The following is a 22028-nucleotide window of genomic DNA, read 5'->3' on the forward strand; positions in this document are numbered from 1 at the left end:
CAATTTTTTTACTGATGTTTGACATGACCAAGACTGTAATAAAGGTTCAAAAGAATCCAGTCCACATTCACCTTTTCTATTAAAAATGAGCCATTTTGTGTTTTTTTTTTTTCAATTTTCAGCACCACCCCTTATAAAATTGGTGATTAAAGGGTTAAAATCCTGGGGGAAAATGATTTTTTCACTACTGTTGATTAGAACTGAAGTTAATGAAAAGGTCTATGCAAAAAAAATTCAAAAATATATTTATCTAATATATTTTTAAAACCGTTAAAGTTGGGGGACGTTTTTGTCCCTGAACAACACATTAGGGAGAAAAAAAGAAAATCCAGTGCTGTGCAAAAACTAATAATGCAATAAAGTCAATTTTTTTACTGATGTTTGACATGACCAAGACTGTAATAAAGGTTCAAAAGAATCCAGTCCACATTCACCTTTTCTATTAAAAATGAGCCATTTTGTGTGTTTTTTTTTCAATTTTCAGCACCACCCCTTATAAAATTGGTGATTAAAGGGTTAAAATCCTGGGGGAAAATGATTTTTTCACTACTGTTGATTAGAACTGAAGTTAATGAAAAGGTCTATGCAAAAAAAATTCAAAAATATATTTATCTAAAATATTTTTAAAACCGTTAAAGTTAGGGGACGTTTTTGTCCCCGAACAACACATTAGGGAGAAAAAAAGAAAATCCAGTGCTGTGCAAAAACTAATAATGCAATCAAGTCAATTTTTTTACTGATGTTTGACATGACCAAGACTGTAATAAAGGTTCAAAAGAATCCAGTCCACATTCACCTTTTCTATTAAAAATGAGCCATTTTGTGTTTTTTTTTTTCAATTTTCAGCACCACCCCTCATAAAATTGGTGATTAAAGGGTTAAAATCCTGGGGGAAAATGATTTTTTCACTACTGTTGATTAGAACTGAAGTTAATTAAAAGGTCTATGCAAAAAAATTTCAAAAAAATATTTATCTAATATATTTTTAAAACCGTTAAAGTTAGGGGACGTTTTTGTCCCCGAACAACACATTAGGGTAGTGTTTGCGAACAATGCATGAGGGTTAATAGCTTCTTGTATTGCTCATTGTACCGAGCACTAAAATGTAAAAAAATTGTTGTCATTTTGTTATATCTTTTTTAATGCATCATTCACCCTGTACTAGTCTCAATTACTGTACATTTTATGCTTCTATTTCCTTGTACCATTTTGAATCTAGTATAATTCCAGTATCTAGTCTTCCATGAATTGTTGGTCGGTGTATTCTCTGTACAAGCCCTCACCTTTCAGAATGTTTTCTGTATACAGACAGATTCTGACAGGAGAAACAGACGTATATATTTTCCTCGAACTATTTGCAGTTGCTTGCTGTTGTTTTTCCCATGTTTGTGCTCTATACTTTACACATAAAGGATGCCAAAACTATTTTTTTTTAAAAAAAAGCAGCCTTATATCCTTTTTGTTCTACATGAACGACTCCCAACTGTACATACTATGAGAAGGCTTATACTTATTCTTATATTTTTTTATTCAGACACATGTGTCTGTACAGTTACAAGGTGTATAAAACACTATGCCACAAACAGTGTGTTGTTGTTCCATCAACAACTCACATTTTGAGCACCAAGTGAAATGGGAAAAAGATAAATCTTGGAAAAACATACTGCTGAATCAAGGGTTCTCTGACTCTATTTTACTCTCTTCTGCAGCTGCCATCTTTCATTAAACAATTTCAGTTAGTGTGCCTCTCTGCACTGCCTGGCTCTGAATGTTTGCCCGTGCATAAGGACAATACACTATTTATGTTAAAAGAATATTGCCATTTCAGCAAAATCATAGTGTCTTTGACAAAATTAATTCATTCCTCCCTTTCAGAGTAAAGACTAAAAGTATTGTTTTTTATTGATTCAAACTTAGTGTAACATTTATATGTATAGAATGTGTATAAAATAAAAATGACTGAGAGTTAATCTGTGATTCATGTGTGATTGCTGTAAGATAGATTCACAGCAACACAGTAATGAATATGAGATAACTGTTGGTGTAACAAAGGAAATGATACTGAAGGTTTGTCAGACAAGGAAATATTGTGTGGACATATTCCTCATCAAAACCAGAAGCAACTCTCAAGATAGAATATTGGGATTTATCTGTTAATGGGGGCACTAATGTTACACAACGTTGCATGTTATATATTCCCACTTTCTTTTACACACAGTAAAACAGACACATTAAATCCAGTCCACTTGCAGGCTATTAAATAATATTGTAATATTTTGAGAAGTAACTGGCCTTGAAAGATATATAAATGAAAAAAAGAAGGTATATTTTGTGTTTATTTCTAATCCCTCATCTCTGATGAAGTTGCCAAAATGAGATTTCATTAGAAACTAATAAAGATGTGCTGGGTTGAAAGGGCTGGCTTACTGAGTTGAAATAGAATAGAAAGATAGAGCAGTACAGTCAGTCTTCTTCTCCTGGCATGTATTGATTTTACACTCTTATCTAAAGCTGAAGTTTGTGTTGAACTGCCAACTTTGCCTTTTTAGCTTGATTGTGTGCCATGATGCTAATTTACTTTAAGCCCACGTCCACCGAAGATCTCTGAAAAAAAACTTTTATTTAGTTTTGGAAGTGTTTCGTGCAGACAGTCAGGGGTTAACTATCAAACTGAGAGAAAGAGTTTTGACTTGAGAACTTTCCCAGTGGTTTTCAGGGTTTAACCAGTGTTTTATCCAGCTGTGTTTGTCTTAAGAATCAGCTAAAGTCATCGTGGGAGCAGATCCTTTGGATCCTGCATGCTGGTTCATGCTGCAGGGTTTGGAATGGTGGAGCATATTTGGTTGTCTAAAAATGTCCATGTAATGGTTTTGCCAAAATCATCCAAAGTCAACTCATTTTGTTATAACCTTTACAAAAAGAATCTAAGACATGGAAATGTTTAGTCATTCAGTTATTTATCGTTAGCAATAAAGTAATAATATTGTGATTAACTTCAGTATCAGTATATTGGTGTTGCCTATCACAGTCAAAGTAAGTGCAGGACAGGTTCCTACCGAACATTTACTGTTATGTTATCTCACCTAAGGCCAGGCCTGTGCCATAGATGGATAGCCTTCATAAATGACCACTTTGAACAGTGTGATGACTTGAGGACTCTAGCGGACATACACCTTAATCCAATCTACTGTTTACCTGGGCTCACTTCCTTGCTGAGAGATTATCTGAAATTTTCAGTGCTCTAAGCTGCTTTGTCCTGCCAGTGTGAAATGATATTTCCCCTGGGGAAACACTGTAATGTGAGGACTGTCAGTGAAAAGGAGGGACAGTGACAGTGTTAGTTGTAAATGGAAAGAACAGGTGTATTATTAAGTGGTTTGGTGCCAGCTTTGTAGAACTGATGCAGTGCAGTGAGTAATACAGTGCTGCAAGGGTAAAAGGTGGCTGTATTTATGTGGAGGACTGGCTTGGTGGCTGTATAAAAATGGGGATTTTTTTCATTTTGTTACAATGGCTTAAAGCTTTGCCTGCACATGGGGCAACTTTTGGCTTAGGAAGGAGGAGCACTGTATCACAACATCTCCGTTTTGATGCCAGTAGCTATATTGCTGAGATATGATCAGAGTGCAAGGCATATCCGAGAAAAAAGAGCATCCCTCCCAGCAAAACTGCTCTGGTTAGATACAGTAAATGTTTTAAAATGTACTATTATGTACTGTTTTATCAGCTATTTGTCTTACTTTTCGTCTAAAATACCTATACAGAAAATGAGAGTTTTAAGGTTAAAGAGAAGACAACCACAGGGGGCACAGAGGAAAAGGAAGACAGAAATCAGAGGCTAGAGCAAGTGAGAGTGAATACTAGAATTGAGTGGTTGATCTGTAAACAGAGATTCCACCCACAACTTGGCTATTATTATTTGGATGTCTGCAGAAATATGTTTTCTGTTTATTATATTTCCTTCATTATTCCATCTTCATTAAGCCTGAAACACTGAGCAGCAGTCAGTTATCGTGCAACACGAGACATTCAGTAATGAGTAATTTTTACGCTTGAGTCTTGTAGTCAAAGCCCCGTCAATTTAGTTTCGTAGAGCACAAAATTGCCTTGAAAAATAAAGCTTTGAACTATTGATTCTTTCCTTTGCTTTTGGGTAGGCTTTGAATTATTTGGTAGTCAGCAGCACAGCAGTCAGACTAGCTGCATATATTGAGGCTGTTATGTGAAGTGTTTTTGTTTTCAAAGCCATCTGTATTATCATTCATAATTGGCCGATATTTTTCCAAAAGCATGTTTTGGTGTCTGCGTCTAGTATAGAATAAAAACATCTGTTGTGCTAAAGTATTAGAAACAAGTAATTGATTTGATAGTGCTGCAAAAGAAAATAATAATTAAGAAATGGAAATCAGCACAGTATTTATAAATGCATTGTCTAATATTAATTTACACATTTCATACTGAAATTATAAACACCCTTCATCATAATTGCAAGAGAACATCATGTAATTCAAGTCAATTTCAAACATATCACACAAAGGAAAAGGCTGCATCTCAGTGTTTTTGTGTGTCGATGTGTACTTTTTTAGTATCTGTCCCCTGGTCTCCTCCTTACAGAACAAAACTTTTTTTCCAGTGGCAAATGATAAAATGACTGTAATCTACCCAGAATAGTCTATATTTTTATCCTACACCTTACAATAAAGTAATGCTTTTTTCATGTTCTCAGGATATCCTTAACAACCTGGACCCTCCAGTGACAGGGGAGTTAGATGATGATGACCTCATGCTGGATGTGGACCTCCCAGAGGATGGCTTGCATGGTCAGCACACACACATGCACACACACACAGACATACAGTTGTTAATATAATTGCAGTATGTGGAATTTCATTTCATAAGGTCATTGTATGACTATGACAAATGCTTTCGTTTCATTGGTTGTAGGCTGTCCATTATTTTTGTATCAGCGGATACCTCTGGCAAAGCTGTTCTGATCATAATTGTAAATTAATGCATTACCAAGGTCTGAGCTTTCTATTCTAGTTGTATCCTTCTATGGCACATTATAGTGTGAATAAATTCAGCCCTGCTTTGCCTTGGGTTAAAAGACTTCCCCCCGGAACATCCATTAAACTATTTTAATGCATACCCAGTTTTCTATTATGTGCTGTTACTTGTTTAATGTTGGATTGCTGAATAGTTATTAAATTACAACTTTTTGAATAATAACTATTCAGAATAGGCATTTAGGCAGATGTGTAGTCCTGTTTATGGACATCTGCACAGAAACTTGTATTTCGCTACTGTTCGCAACTGAAGTTTTAGTGGGAGAAGCCTTTTTGTTTGATATTCTTGACAATATCACTGTGGTCGTAGCATGATTAGCTTAATAGATTAGCCTAATAGTTTGATCACAAAATGCATCATGCACTTCTGTCTTGATGTTGTATCAGTTGAAGTCTTTTGGGATTTTCTCAGTTGTCCACTTTCTTTTAGTAAATGTAATCAAGTACTGATCATTAGCTTCTTTGTAGATGTTAAAGGTAATCAGGTCACATAGTTTCCATGTGATAACAGTGTTGACAACATTATTACGTAGTCTTTAGATAGTATGGATGAGTAAGGCCAATAATTAAAAGGGCCCTTATATCAAAATATAATGAATTCTAGACAGTGATTTGAATGGTATGTAAACTTATGGTGATTTTGGAGGCTGAATATTGTGGTACTGTTGATGTTTCTAATATTTAGTCCATGTTATTAACAACCTCCAAACTGAATCAACACATCTCTCAGCTTCAACAGCTTTATGTGAACTTAAAATATTTGCAGGCCCAGTGTGCTTGCCTTAGAAAAAGAGGCAAGGTGTACATAATAAACTTGCTACTGGGTGTACAAACAATGATCTCCTTGTTTGTAAGAAGGACTTGTTGAGAGAAGGACAGAGAGGGAATGGTCACTCTAGAGGAATGTGAAACATCATCCCTTCCTACTCCTTTTTGGGAAGCGGCCATATTTATAGCACTCTGTCACGAGTAGAGCTAATGTCATGAGTGGTGGAGTGAAAGAAAGACAGACTGAAGAGTTCAGTTAAACCCAACCCACAGGGCAGGCCCTGAGATGTGGCAAAGGGGAGGGTGTTTCTCCTAAAGACACCCCAACTCTACCACAAACAAGAAGAAGAAAGAGAAAGAGAAGGACAAAAAATGAAAGAATCCTGTATTTTCCTCCAGCTGCTATGTCCTTTGAAGAGAAGGCCCCAGCTTTCCTCTCTCCCCGCCTGACTCAGCTGGTGACTTCCTAGCTTGGACAAGAACCAGCCACCTCAGTTGCTCTCCCACCACAGTCCTCTCTCCACAGCTCCAGTTCCTAGGGAGTTCCCAGAAAAACAAGGCTGTCAACAAAGACAAGGCCAGGCAGGGTGGGAACTGGCTTGACTTTCTCTCTCTGGCCCTTTAACAGCTTACCAGCTGACTGGACAAGGAGTCATTTCTTTCCACTCTCCGTCTGTTTCTCTACCTTTATGGATTTTCCCTCAGTTGGAATATATTCAGATTGTATTACTTAAAGGACTTTTTTCTGAGCTGAAAGCTGAAAAGATTCACTGTGAGCAAGCAGAGGTATTCTGGAATGTAACAATTCAATGTGAAAGAGGCTGTCTGCTCCTGTGCTATGTGGTGACACTCTAGGTAAGGTATTTAAACCACCACTGCTGAATTCCTTGGATTGGCTTTTTCCGTCTGCCAATATTTCTTTATCTCTATTTCTTTATCTCCCTATTCATTCCAAAGAGAACCAGGATATATAAAGTCAAGGGTCCTTTTGATTTCCTGGGGGTCGCGCTCTGTTAGTTGTCAATTTTGTTGCAGTCATGGTTCATTTCACAGCTATATGCTATTGAGTGTTGCCAAAGACTCTGTCCTTTTACCTCCTTGAAATTGAAATGGCCTGTCAGTGTGTGTATGTGTGTGTTTATTTGCAATTCATAGTGGAGACAGCTGAGAGAAATGAGTATGAGAGACCAGATCAAGATTTTTATGCAGATAATCTGCAGTTTTTAAAGACACACACAGTATTATTCGGTACCGCAATGTATTCATAGTGTGTGTGCTCTCATGTATCTGTTGGCATAATTTTGTATACACAGATACAAGGAGTGGAGTGTTTTTGTTCCCTTCGGTAATAGGAAAGTTCATATAGCATTTTGGTTAAAGTTTATATTTTGTAGCAGTTATAGTCAGGGTTAGGTAAAATCTACAGGAAGTTAATCTAAGTCAGTGTAATGTCCTTTAAATATGTATGCATGTTGTGTGAGTCTGCACCTTGTAAGTTGTATAAAATATAAAAACAACCAGAGAAAAAGAGAACTCTAACTCATCGTATTTCTGCTAGCATACTATATGTGATACTATAAAATGCTTGGTTAATGCAATGTAATCTCTTTCATCTCTCACTTGCATCCTCTTTGTCTTTTACATTCCTTTGCTCACTGCGCTATATTTTCTCTACATAGAAACTGACAGGATGTCCCATATTGAACGCCCGGAACGGGCCAATCGACAGGGGCAGCGGCGTAAACACCACCGCTGGTGTGGACCAGATCACTTCCAGAATGATGGCAGGTGAGTTTGACTTTAAAGTTGTCAAAAGAAGTAAAAGGTAAAAAGGACATCTGTCTGCTTGGCTCTGTGTGAGCGTTTCTGCCCTTTGGGTTTTTGTTTCTTTCTTCAGGGCTTACGTCTTCCAGCACTATGATGGTCTCAAAGCTTCGAGGTTCTCCCCACGGACTCTCTCATCTGAGGACAGGCAGCATGGCTACACCCCGATGCTGGATGAACTCACACTCGAACATATGACTCAGGACTGCTGCGTGCTCAAGAACCAGCTGCTCAGGCTTAAAACCTTACTGCAGGTTAACATTTGAAGCACCATGTGAATGAATAACAATGGAAATGCATGCATGTTTCAATTCAAGCACACACTTAAGCAAACATGATGGTCTGGGACTGAGACCTTGTTTGCAGTGTTTGTTGTCCTAAACCATTATGGTCACACAGATCATGCCATCACTTGTACTTTAGATTTTAGAAATGGGCCAAATAACTGTCAAGATTTTGCGTTTGGATTTCAGCTGATGGTGTACACAGTATGACTGTGCTCAGGTGTTCAGCAAAGCAATATGGAAGCAATACTTTCTGACAAGACTAGATATAATCAACGATGTTAAACTATCGTAAAAAGATTATAAACAAAGACAGGTTATCAGTCAGAAACCAGTGTTCTATTGTTAGATGCTCTGTGTATCTGTATATCAGTCAAGAAATATAAAAACATGGGGTTGGAAGAAGCAAAGAGAAATAACATACATTACTTACATATAAGAAGAATACCCTAAACCTGCTCTCTACAAAATCACAGGCCAACCAAAGCAATCACAGAAATTCACAGAAGCACAGGCACTCTGCACATTCTGTAAAATGAAGTTATTTTGAATGCCTCGATTCCTCTTTCGGCCTAAAAAGAGATATTTGTGTTTGCATGTAAATCAAATGCATGTTTCAGATGTGTTTAATTGGCTGTATGGCCTTAAGAGACAAAACATTGCTTATGACCCAGTAGTGACTCCTTAATTTCTTTTTGCATGATGCAGTGCTTGAGGCAGCAACTTTAAAATAAGCTTCCAGCCTTGCCTAATCATTTATTTTCACTTCATCGTGCTAAATGTCAGACACCCACCACAACTCTGTTTATACTTACTGATCCTAACTGGATTGTTCAACAGATTTAGAATCATGGTTAGCTGACTAACAGAATATTAATGGAATTTGAATACTTGTTTTTGTGACTCTTGGCTTGATTAAAATATGCAAGACAAGCCTTTGGGCTCTGATAACCTGTCAGGTCGTTATCTTTGACAGATATTTCCGAATTATTTAAAGAGTGATTGGCATCAAAAAAATCAAAGAATGTACTTGATTATGGAAAAAAATACACACAAAATACCACACTTCTATAAGCAGGCCCTAAAGTCTAGATGTTTTCCTCTGATTCAGTTAAAATACAGTATGAGTATTGAATGTTCAGAAATAATCTTAGCCTTCGGCATCTAACGCTGCTGGTTTACAGTGGAGTAAAGAGCAAAATTATTCCACCAAAGTGAAAAAAAACATTCTTGAGGCATGCCTTAAGGCACTTGTCACTGATTCAGCTCACTATACACATTCTGACTATGCCTGTGCCACCCCCACCACCACCCACCACGTATATGTTTTGTGCATTTTCAGCTTGAAGATTCAGACTCACCAGGTAATATTCCTGTTCCTGAGGAGACTGACGAAAATACCACTGCATCACAGGTGAGAAACGTAACTAACAGAATGCAGTGTGTGTATATATATATATATATATCTATATATACATATAGATATATATATCATCGTAGGTGGTCTGCTATCACTTTTGCACATTTTTGTGTTTTCAGTTGGAGGCACTGATTAAGGAAGTGCAGGTGCTGAGAGGGGAGCTGCAGAGTCGGGACAAGACCATTGCTCAGCTCACATTACAGTGTCAACAGCTACAACAAAAACAACATCAGCGGGAACAAATGGTAAGTTAGTGTGAACAGTACTGACACAAGGTAGAAGTTTGAGACCATACACTATAAATACTAAAAAAATGCAAAAGTACAAACTGGCAAAGAAGCAGGGTTCTGCATGGAAGCAGGGGAGTCATTGTTCATTCACATATATTATGCAGCAACCAGCTTAAGCTGGTTTGGGAATGTTTACTTGCTGTTGTCAAGGAGCTCAAGTGTCCTCTACACCAGCGGTCATGTCTCCCATTATCCCATCTAGGGATAATGGGAGACATGACACCCGAAGTGTGTTTCTTATGTCCAGTCCACTCCGTAATTTTGTTTTGGCCGTCATTAATTGCTTCAGTCGTTCTTGTTCATGTTTTCTTCCATGGCTTGTCTTTTAATGCAGGGTGCTCGGTCTCGCAGTTTTGAAGGCTTCGTTGCCTCATTTGCGAGTCTGTCGCCACATATCACTCAGAGCGGACTTGGTGTGTGAGAATTACCTGTTGCAATAAATCCGTATTTTAAATAGGACTCCTGATATAGTCTTTTAAATGCGGGTTTCTTTTTCTTTGAAGGGGTAGGCTCCTCTTCTTCTGTCTCCTCGTTAGGCCTTTTCCCCTTTCCGAAGAAGCTCTCCAAAGACGTTTGTTTTTTATTCATTTTTGCTAGCTTGTGGGCTTAATTTTGGGGTGCCGTATCCCGTGACCGAGACAAGCGTCTGGACAGGTGCTTAAAGGCACAGGCGGATGAATCTGATTGATTTATAAATGAAACAGCCTTCAGACTCAGATAATGAATAATATATGTTTTGCTCAGTCTTTCTGTGCGGCCCGGTACCAAATGACCCACGGACCGGTACCGGTCCCCGGCCCGGTGGTTGGGGACCACTGCTCTACACAATAAGATGCATAGCGCTCCTTTTGAGAAACAGTCTACATGAAGTATGTGGATGAATCTCGGTATACTGTAGCTACAACTATTGTGACTCCATCACTGACAGAAAGTAAATGATCTGTGAATGTCAGTGCAACATGTAGAATATCAATACAGATCATCTCATCTTCTATTGAGTGCTACAAGACCTAGGCACGTGTTCTTTGAGCATGTACAAAAACAGGTTATAATAGCCATCATGGTCATATTTTATATTTCCTCTATACAGACCTAAAGTAGTTGATAATGTCTGTGCACTGCTGCCTTTTGTTGTTTGTTTACTAGATCTACAAAGGGAAAATGTGAAAGAATATTTATTGATAAAAACATGTAATGTGGAATAGAGTGATATACTATGCACGGTCCCTCTGTTCAGCTTCCTGGTGATCAGAGTAGACAAAATATAATACCCCATAGGTGGGAGTTTGTTTTCTGCTGGGTATGTTACTCCTACTTGCACTCTAGTGTGTTACTGCTGCCTACCAACAACTTCCATTCTGTGCCTTTAGCTGGCTCCAACTGTACTCTAACATTCATTAGTGTCTTGACCAGGCTGCCTTGTTAGCCAAACAGCCAGTATGCCTGGCTGACATTATTCAAATCCCTGCCATATCGAGAAATACCAAAATGTCAAAGCCAGGCCTGTTCACTAGCCTTGCTGCCTCATGCTATCCTTCCAATTAGAATTAGCACCCACCCACAGCAGGTTCTTTAGTCAATACATTGTTGCACCCTTACCCTGAACAAACAAGAAAGGAAACGCTAGAACATGTTTCCAGAATTGTGGCTGACATTAATGGGTGTAGAGGCTGAAAGAGTGAAAATGTCGGGGAGAGTACTAGAAGGAAAATAAGAGATGTTTACTCCTGACTCCATGTTGAAGCTTTTTGAGCACCCTAGGTTAGAGCAATGGAAAAAGAAAATCCTCTGCTCTCGTTTCCAACAAAAATACAAAAAACAAACTTCTTCGATCAGATTAATGTGCTGACAATCCCTGAAATTTGTGAAATTTGTGAAGTTTGTGAAATTGAAATGAAACAAAAAAATGAATCTGGATCATATTATATCTAGAATTTGACAGTTATTAGCTATTAGACCTGTTCTTTGTCATTGGATAATAAGAGATAATATTAAAGTATGCAAGGAGTCAAGTAAGTAGAGGGAGGTTAAGTATTAGAGAAACACTGCTGCAAAAGTAGAGAGCAGCTAACTGAATTGAACATAATGGAGTAATAAGAAAACAATAGTGGAGCTCTGTGTGGCTGTGAGGAAGTCTGTTGCAGTAGACAGTGTGCACTGTGTGTGGATTTGGAGGGCTAAGAAGAGAGAAAATGAAATAATGAGAGAGAAAAAAGAGGAGCTATCAAAGATAGAAAACTGATTTCTCCATCCTACTTGACAGAATGCAGCCTTGGATGTTGCTTCCACCGCTGTTGAGGCAGACGGCTCATGATTATGTGCTCGTCTTGTCTGAGCTGCATTGAAGTTTTCAACAAGGCTGGCAAAATCCTGAAATTTCTGTCAGATTCTGCTAGAGTCTTTGCAGCCAAGTACAACCCTCTCTGCTATTTATTCACATATAATAGGGAATGTGTGAGATTCATCTCTAAATTCTTACACAAAAGATGATGTTAAGTTCACACCATTATAATGAATGAGTTATTACAAAAGGTCAGTTAAAGTGGTTTGTCAGTAAAGATTTTTACTGATCAATAAGGAGTTAATATTAGATGAACATGTGCTCAGTAAATGTCAGTGATTTAAATTTATAACATGACCTCTAAATCACCAAGTATAGGTAATCATGACCATCTAAGGCTTGATTTTCACCAATCTGGCTTTCATGCCCATCAGTTCTAATCGGCTCTATGTGATAATCTCTGGGCTCCTGTTTTCCATTGGTGATGTCAATTGTCACTGTTTTTTTTAAGCAAAATATCTACTTTCTTGTTATGTTTTGCACTTAGGAAAGCCTGTTTTAGTATCTTCTTTACTATCTATCACTTCTAACTATTATTAGCTTTATTATTATTATTTTTATTATATATTTTATTATCAGGTCAGTCTTATGGCACAGTGGGTGCTAAAATCAAAGAGACATGCTTTAAGTGCCTTTTTTCCTTTGCATATTTTGATTCTGATTTTACTTTGATTTGATTGCTGTTAAATTGCATGATAGCAGGGTAGCCAAGGGTAAAAGTAAAAGCACATCCTAAAACATTATTGTTCAATTGACATTAATTCCTTCCCTATTTTTTCATCCCAATTCAGACTGCTCAAGGACGGCAGGTTAGATGTCAGTGCCACCACCAGAGGGCTCCCTCTTCACTACGACAGAGTGACAGACATATGGACAAACGGACGCAGCACCACTATGACAAGGCCACTCAGACATACTGGAGACCACCTGCCCAGGCTGTGAGTCCAGTAATTTACAGCCTTTTCTGAACAATGAAATCAAAGTGTAGTAGTGGCCATCCGCGTTAGTATAAACTGGTGGTGATCTTGCTTAAATTCAGTGAGCTAGGTAATATTTTCCTCCCACCAGTAATTTGAATTAAAGCCATTGTATTCAACACAAAATCTTTGGTTTGTTTAGATCTGAGGCTCCAACCCTCATTATTCAAATAATATATAAATTAAGGGCTTTTACAACAGGAGAGAGCCTAGAGAGTTAAATCACTATATTATGTCTTCTCTATGGGATACAGTTTATTAGCTTGTCAGTGTGCATGTCACACATGCTTCCACTCCTAATACCAAGACCTCACTGTGAGGTTGGTGTTATGGTTGAAGTGACAGAAAGAAAGAGAGAGAGAGAGAGAGGGAGAGAGAGAGTGAAAGGTGGATAGATGTGTGTTCAGTGTGCTTGGTTTCATGCCACAATAGGAGGCTGTGTGGCAGCCAAGTATTGATTCAATAGCAGGAGAGCCACAGGCAGGGTGCCTAGTAAACACTCCCCCAATTGACCTGCTTTCAGTTAAAAGGGTGACACACATGCACATACACACTCATACATGCTGAAGAGACCAAGTTAAAAAGATTACACATAGAATTTTAAATGATGCTGTAAAGATGAATAGTTCTGCTCAGTTGCTTGGCACTGCCAAGCATGTGTGTTTATTACACTGAATATGAATATATGAAAGACAAATGACAGAACAAGCTTACTAGCTACACTAGGTCCCTGCTTGCCACAAGAGCATATGCTATAACAGTTGCCATGGAAACCATCAAAGCAGGGCTAGCTGTACTCGATGGAAGTCATATCCATGGTGGGAACATCTCTCTGTGACCTGTAGTACCTTGTGCATAACAATAACACACTTAAACACAGTCATATTGGTTTTCTGCTTTTGTCTCCATTCTTCATGCTCCTGTTATCTGTTCTTTGGTTCTCCACCATGTTCTATTTTTTTCTGTCTACGTCACTGTGTCATCACTAGAGTGGGATTTTTTTCTCTCTTTTTCTGCCTTTGTGGAGACAAGCATATTATGTTAGTGATTTTTCCAAGCATACATTTACTACTGAAGGTTAGCTGTGAGTTTTTTTTTACTTTTTTGACAAGTCTAAAATAAAAAAGAACATAGAGTAAATATAACAATAACAGAGGGAAAGTTTCTTTTTCTGTTTTTTTTTTCTTTCCCTTAGATAGTATCAATGCTCTTGGTATTGCACTGCACTGACAGGTTTGGAACCCTCAGCTAGCTTTGGTTCATGAAAAGTTTTAAATATGTTTTTCTTAGTGTTTTTAACCCTTGCCATTTTTACAAATATTGGTTTCCTTTCAGAATCAGAATCAGATTTACTTTATTTATCTCCAAGGGGGAATTCTTGTAGAAATTCTTCCCCACTCATACATTCATCCAAGTGTGGCTGTGTTTGTTTTACTGCTCAGTGCTTTCTTTCATAACACACACACACACGCTTATGCTCACACAAACATTCACAATCTGGTGTCATCTTTATTGTTTTTTCCCCCTTTGCTCTCTGAAATGCCCTTTTCTCTTGATTTTCTTCTCCTTTGACATTTAAAGTACTGCTGTATCAGAGCACTGGAGTAGCTCTTGCCCTCTGATAGTATTTTTGAATGCTAGGCTGAAAGTAAATTAATTTTAATGTCAAAGGCCAATAGCTAACTTGTTCTTAGCTTTAATGTTGATATATAGTTGCCTTATCAGTAGGCCAAAGGGTAAAATGTACACCCTGGTATGGGGAGGTCCTCAACATCAGCTTATGAGAATTCTCACTGTGCTTTGAGCTCAGATTAAGAGAATAACAAGAAAGTAAGGTAACAGGCTATGACCCCTTGGAACTTGTTATTATTTGCTTTTTGTTGTACATTTCATTATTCATGTAGCATCTTTAGATATATTCCCAGTCATTCCTGTACTTGCTTTCTCAGAAATTCAAACATTTTCTAATATTTTTAGAATCTGCAGCATGGCTTTAGCAACACATTCTAACCATCTGCTTTGGCCACCAGCTGCTTCAGCTCCATTTTAATCTGCTTCCAATTTAATTTGGAGTTCAGAAAAAATATAAAACGAGCACATGCCTGACAACATACAAAATGCAGACAAATATTTTACACCTGCATCACAGCAGGATGTATATGTAGTGTGGCATTAGAAACTATTTAAATGTCACAGTAGAAAAATAATCTTGGTAAATGGTTCCCAGCAGCAATCACAGCAGCACAAATGTTATTCCTGCCTCCTCTCGCTTTTGCAACAAATAAAACATGAGGTGCATGATTTTAGTAATTTATGATGTAGCAAAATAGAAACCTACACAACCTTGTGTTTGTTTGTGTTTTTGTCAGACAGAGAGGAACCCTGATTGTCTGCAATTGTTTGTGCATTTGTATGTGTGTGACTGGGATGTGCCACATGTTTCTCTTGTACTGAAGTGCAGTGTGCACTCAGTATGACTGAACAATGAGTTCAGCCGGCGGAGGACTGGGGAACCGAACTTGTTAATAACCCAGATAAACAAACACGCAGATGAGCAGCAGCAGTGAAACAATGGTAACACAATAGGCAGTGTTTCATCAGCAGCAGACAGAGAGGATAATTACAGCAACCCTCCTACTCCCTCACTGCCTCTTAAACGTCCTCCTCTTCCTCTTCTCACACGTCTTTTTTTATTGCTCCCTTTCCTTTCTTCACCTGTATTTATTGTTTCTTTGACATTACTACTCTCCTCGACTTCTTACCTCAGCAGTAATTAGATCAATTTTCTGTCATGGAACAAGAGAGAGAGTAAAAGAGAGAAGGGTAGTGAACAGTGTTAAGTGGGTGGTTGAAAGTCTTCCCCTCTCAAATTCAAACACCACCTATCCACCCTCATCCTTTCTGTCTGGCCTCTTACATCACAGACACACAGTCACAAATGCACACTCATTAATGTAAACTCGTATGGTGGAGTTGTCTTGGACAGGTGAGGATTTAATTGACAAAGTCAGTGAACTGAGACGCTGCAGCCAGACATAAGGTATTAGCTGTAGCCAGCTGCGTAAAGCTCTGTGTAGTGTAGTGGATTAGGGGATCCAAGCAGAGAAAGGCTGTTGGAAGTGGGCACAATAGTGTCTTCTAAATGCTGTTGCAAGGGTTGTAGGATAACAACAAAACAACTTTTACTTCACTTTTAAATTCTTGTCCTGCTTGCCAGCTTTCTACATCTGCTTTGGGGACTTTGCAGGAAAAACAAATCCTGAGTTTTTTTCCCCTCAGTCTGGTCCTCTAGTGAACATACTTCTAAAACTAATATTGAGTTGGAAGTTATGAGAAGAATTTTCTACATGTTTATTTTTTATTGTTTTCAAGCTTAATTCTCACAAATTGAAGCTGCTTTGTATGTAAATGTTTATCTACATTCTTTAGTTACCAGTATAATATCCATTTCTTCTAAATGGTCGTTTTAGAGAGTCAACACAGTCATCTTCTATTTAAGCACATTTAGTGTACCGTATTTTCGCGACCATAAGGCGCACCGCATTATAAGGCGCAGTGTCAGTTACACGGTCTATTTCTGTCCTCAGCGCATATACAAGGCGCACCGTACTACAAGGCGCAGGGCCGACTTTTGAGAAAATTTTAGACTTTTAGGTGCGCCTTATAGTCGTGAAAATACGGTAGTCTCATTTCCTACACTTCCACCATTGCTGAGCTCCTTCTTTATCTTGGGGAAGAGGTAGTAGGGTGAGAGTGCACGATCAGATAAATAGGGCAGATGTTGGATGAATTCACATCTGTGCTTCTGCATGGTAGCTATCAATGACTTTACCTTGCAAGACCTGTGAGATCATAACCTCACATGTTCAGACCTGTTCTGTGTTATAAACTGTCTGGCAAGTCAGGTTATTGCTGGCTGGCCTTCCCTGACAGAGGGCCATCTTCCAATCTCTCTCTGCTATGTTTGAATTCAGCCCACTTTTTTTTAACCATGCTGTAAAATGAAGCACGCTGCTATCCTTATGGATGAAGTTGGTTCAGTATCTATATCCTGTTTGTATTCAGCTGGAGTCAAACAAGGCTACATCCTTGACACTGCTGCACATATATGTTGCTGTGAGATTCACTCGGATGATGTATTAGGTTGGTTGCTGAAGCTTTTACCCTGGTTCTAGGACCAAGCTTCACCCATACTGTGCAAGTTTAACCAACCACAAAGAGTCATGTGGGCAGCAAAAGAGAAGCAAGCCTTCAGTCACTTTTGACTCTCAAACCATTGTGTTGGAAAGAACTATTGCTAGCAGTCATTGAAACCAGTGCCTGTGTGCTGGTAAGTGAAAAATGAAAAAAAAACATTTTGACAAAATTGATGGATGGAATATATAAAATGTAACTTTTATATTTTCCCAATTTCTGTCTCACTGCCCTTGTGAAGCTGTCAGTCCGTCATTGGAGAGCCTTTAGAGTGATTGAAATTGTGAGAAACTGACAGCTGAAGCTGCTTCAGAGTTCTAATAAAGCTGCCAGGTACTGTCAGAATCATTCCAGGCCCCTCCAGCACCCTCTTGTTCTCATCACCTTTTCTTCTCTGCAAATGAAGCCTCAACGGGAGGTTTCTGCCGAGACCTCCTGCTGAAATAGTTGTTGGTGTTCAGGGAAGGACATGGATGAGAGCAGATCAGGGAAACTCATTTCCCCCCACCTCTAGCTGTCACACAAGGAGGGCTCTGAAATAGCTTGGGCTGGTCCTGCTGGGAAGAAGCAGCTCTCTCTGTGTCTTCTTCTCTCCAACCTCATTCTTTTGTATTAGTCCTTCGAAAGGCGGCCTCCTCAATAGCCAAAGATTTGATACAGTTTCAATGTGTCCATCTATTCCAATCAAATTACCACAAAACCTTAGAGACGCAGGATTTAATACTGACCCAGTGTATGGCAGGAAACGTGTGCATGTCTCCTTTATTGTCTGCAGTGTTTTGCCTTTCCATTCTCATTAACATTGTTTATGCCTGTAGTGTTGTCGTCACTGTGTGAGCATGCTTCTGTGTGTGTGTGTGTGTGTGTGTGTGTTCTTGTGTCATGCCTTTTGTCCTTTGTGTTTTTCTCTGCGTAGGGTGTGCTGCCCACTCCCTTGCTGTCCCCGTGGCAGGCACAGCACCAGGGCTTGACCCGTACCAGCATGCCCCAGCGCAGACAGAGTGAGTCACTAACATCCTTTGCTGCCTCTTCTCTATCTTCCCATAACACAATGTACACGGGGGTCTGTAAATAGTTTGAAAAGTCTAGCTCTGGCTCTGAGCCACTGAAGTGTTGTTGCTCCACTTTGTAGCAGGGTATATTTTTACCTGTCTGGTTCCGTGACAGTTTATCTACCTTTAGATTAATATGGAACAAGATTAGTAACATGTAATGTACCTTGTCTGGTTTGTTTTATGGAACACAGTCTGACCTCTGGTCACTTAACAATTAATTATCTTGTGTCCTCTTCCAGTGCTTCCCATGTATGGTTTCAGTATCAAAGCTGCAGATATCTGTATTTCTTGCCCTTATTATTATTTCTACATAGGGTGAAAAAGTATTAAAAGTTGGAAAAGTTTTGGGATAAAAAGAAGAGTGTATTGAAAATATTTGTGTTTCCAGATGATTGGCCCCTATAAACTCTAAATATGAACTCCACAAGGGTAACAGGGTGGCTTTCCTGGTGTCTGTGATAGTAGGCTAATTGGGCTAATACATTGATCTTGTGCTTTTTGTGATATGGTACATTTTCTTCCAACTTTTATAACTTTCACTTTAGCCCCCTCAAAAATGATTTGGTAGCTGTTGTTCTACTTTATATTGCATAATATAGTCCAACCTTAATTAACTTTAATTACGCAATTTGTACGCACACAAAGAAGACATGGTTATTCTGGCATGCACATAAGTAACTACCAGTAATGTAGAAGGCTAACTCGATTGCAGCTGCATAAGGGTAACTCAGTCACACAAACATGACTTGTCCCACTTGCACATATAGAAAACATTGACTCTTTCCTTCAACAATATATATTTACATAATACAAATATAATTGCACTCAGATGGTTTGAAACATTTAGAAAACTGTAATATATACCACCATAATTTGCATTACTTTGTAATTAAAATATAAGATTTAACTTTAATGCAAGAAGTATATTTACATGTATTTTGTTTTTGAACAAAGACACACAACAAAAAAATATATAATCTCTTCTTTTGGTATAAAACATTTTGAACATTTCTTAAAAGCACAGCTTAAACAACAACAATGCAGCCTCCCGTATCTCTGTGAGTCTCACAACAAAGGTTTTGTATTATGTTGTGCCAATGAAGAAGCAGGTAGCAAAGGCAGGTAAAGAAAATGACAATGGGTAAATACACTTCAGAAACTACATGAGAGTGGAGAGCAGAGAACAAAGAATGAGAAAGTAAAGAAATATGCCACGCTGTGCCCATCTGATCTGTCTCAGCGGGGCTCAGCTTTCTATCAAGAGGAAAGGTGAACATTTTGTGGCACAGGTGTAGTGGTTATTGGGGGGAATAAATCACAATATTTTAATGTCAAATGTGCTTGCATTTTTTGGCGTTTGACAAATGTCTATAAATACAAACTCTCTCTTACCTCCAGAGGGCATAGTACAGTTGAGCAAATGTGTGACCTTTTCATGCAAGCATAGGCATTGTCTTAATTCTGAAATTAAAATGTATCAGGCAGTAACTATTGCTGAACCCCCCTTTTTCCTCGCTTTCTCTTTTGCTTGTCTTTTAAACCTGTGACTGTTCCCCTCATGTTGGTATAAAAAAAAACTGAACACAAATCTCCACATTCTCTCCCCTCTATACCTTTGCCTTCTCATGTCTAATACCTGTGACAAGGAGTGGAGCACCTAGTGCAGTACTTCACTGACACAGCGTGGTACAGTAACCCTTTCTATAACATGAAATGAACATGATACTCCCCCAGACACACCCTCCTACTCGATGGGCTGTGGTCTGTCAAAATGTGGCATGCTAGGAGCCTGTCTTTCTACACCTATGTTTGCACGCTTTGGGTTTTCAGTTTTTCAGTTTTTTTTTCTATTTGTGTATTTTGACAGTGCTGCTCCATTATTTGTGAAAACTTTTACTTATATTTATTTAGGAAAAGTATCCAATATTATACGAGAGAGCAGTGGCATGAGTATGTGTATGCCACCATTAGTGACTGCTGTGACTCAACATAAGTTGTTAATCAGTCATCCATCAGCCTTTAAATAAACTGCTAATCCTAAAGGTTCACATATGTTTGACACATATATATTATTGGATAATTCACTGAATAAATAAATTACAAAGTGAAACAGTAAAATTCCTTTGTTTGGCTGGGTGTTCTTTTCTTTTTTTCACTGTCAGGACTTGTGTGAAATTCGGCTAATGCTTCTGGTTATTTATGCAGAAATATGTAAAATCAGGGTTCACAAACTGGAACAGCACTGTATGTGGGATTTTGGATCTGCTTTTCAAAAGGGATGTCACAGAGATAGGGTTTCTTTGTGAGTTCTTTAAAGGTTCTAAATGTAAGAAATAGAACTTGCTCTTAAGAAGCTGCTGTCAGATCGCTGCACATGTCCACACACACCATTGGTCGTGCAAGTATTGTCTGCATCCCATCAAGTCAGTTCCAAATATTTACTGTTGTTTACTGTCCTGCTCGGTTATTCCATTCCTAGTCCCTCTATATACAAGACAACACATGTTCTGAATGCTCTAACTCTGACGTTACACACACAACTCAAAAAGTGGCAAAACACTTCCATATATATATAAGAGGCTGAAGCAAGGCAACTGGACTTTTCTTGAAGACGTTTTGCTGATGAACTGATGAAGCTACTTAAAGGAGCAGCGAAATATCCTCAAGAAAACTCATGCATGCAAACTCATACATGTTCAGTTGCTTCACTTCAACCTCTTGCATGAAAATGACATCAGAATGAGTGACAATCTTCATTAGTATATTGTTACGTATAGAACCTTTAAAAGTGTTTTGTTTGATTTTTTGTTTCTTCAACCTGTCAAATTAAGAACTGCTGTGCATGCTTTGGTTAATTCTCGGATGTGTGTTTTTGTTGTCGATGTGTTATTCATGTAAGTGCCTTATTGTTTCAGGTGTTTACCTGAACTGATAAAGTGTATTGAAGGGAAAAATGTGAAGGAATAACCTTGCATCATTGGCTGTGAATGCATATTACTGCTGTCTTGATCAATTGCCTTCATTTATTTTCACTTATCAAAATCAGTACAGCTTAAATTCGAACATTATCCACCAGTACAAATGACATGTGAAGTCTAATTTGAAAGAGTGCCACCATGTTGATGATTTCACCTGCCTGTCTCATGTGCCCACACTGATTCATGCAGTCATCTTTTTGCACTTCTCACTTCTCTAATTCCAAACCATTTTTCTTGGTGAGAGAAGCTGGCAATGAGACTGATTATGGTGTGCTGTGACATCCTCCAGGTGTCACAGACTGGCACATTTCCTGGTTAGTCTAGTGGGTTCCTGTTAAAGTAATAGCTGTCATGTGTGTGCTAAGATATTTATTTCTTGGCAGTGCACATAAGAGCTCAAAATTGTTTCTGGTAATTGTTTGTATCAGTAGCAGACAGCTTTAGATGCAAATAATTACTGACCGTGATGCAAAAAATGGCATGTCTCTATCACTGACTTTCTTCTTCCAGTGTGATCTTATAGTGGTGAACATTATGGTCTATATGGCCAAACTGAAAAAAATACTACGTGATGTCTTATTTGTGGATGTTTTGAAGTGTGGGAGTCAGTAAGTAGTTCTCCCTCATGCTATTTCATGATTGGAGCTATACACATCCATACTGCAACATGATTGTGAATAGCTCTGATTAGTTTAAGTGACAAACTAATCAGAGCAATTGTAAGATGGACCAGAAGCCTCTATAGCAGTTATATATATAGCAGTTATATAAAGTACAAACTTTATGTAAAAACATCAATCTCCTTACTTGAAAAGGTGGACGTGGCTTTTA

The 22028-nt window shown here is 38.4% G+C and overlaps 1 protein-coding gene across 4 annotated transcripts in view; it reads left to right on the plus strand.

Annotated features, from left to right (window-relative positions):
• ccser2a (coiled-coil serine-rich protein 2a) overlaps positions 1–22028 on the plus strand; it is a 42946-nt gene that overhangs the window by 17056 nt on the left and 3862 nt on the right. For 2 of the 4 annotated variants that reach the window (XM_028422920.1, XM_028422921.1), the window contains exons 4-9: positions 4727–4820; positions 7514–7622; positions 7732–7912; positions 9285–9356; positions 9482–9607; positions 12785–12931. In XM_028422920.1, coding sequence (XP_028278721.1) covers positions 4727–4820; positions 7514–7622; positions 7732–7912; positions 9285–9356; positions 9482–9607; positions 12785–12931 — 729 coding nt within the window. Of the gene's footprint in view, positions 1–4726; positions 4821–7513; positions 7623–7731; positions 7913–9284; positions 9357–9481; positions 9608–12784; positions 12932–18080; positions 18166–19865; positions 19906–22028 lie in introns of all 4 variants that reach the window. The other 2 variants (XM_028422922.1, XM_028422923.1) reach the window with 2 other exon arrangements.

Source organism: Parambassis ranga, chromosome 15 (assembly GCF_900634625.1).
Source record: "Parambassis ranga chromosome 15, fParRan2.1, whole genome shotgun sequence".
In the NCBI taxonomy this organism is placed as follows: Eukaryota; Metazoa; Chordata; class Actinopteri; family Ambassidae; genus Parambassis; species Parambassis ranga.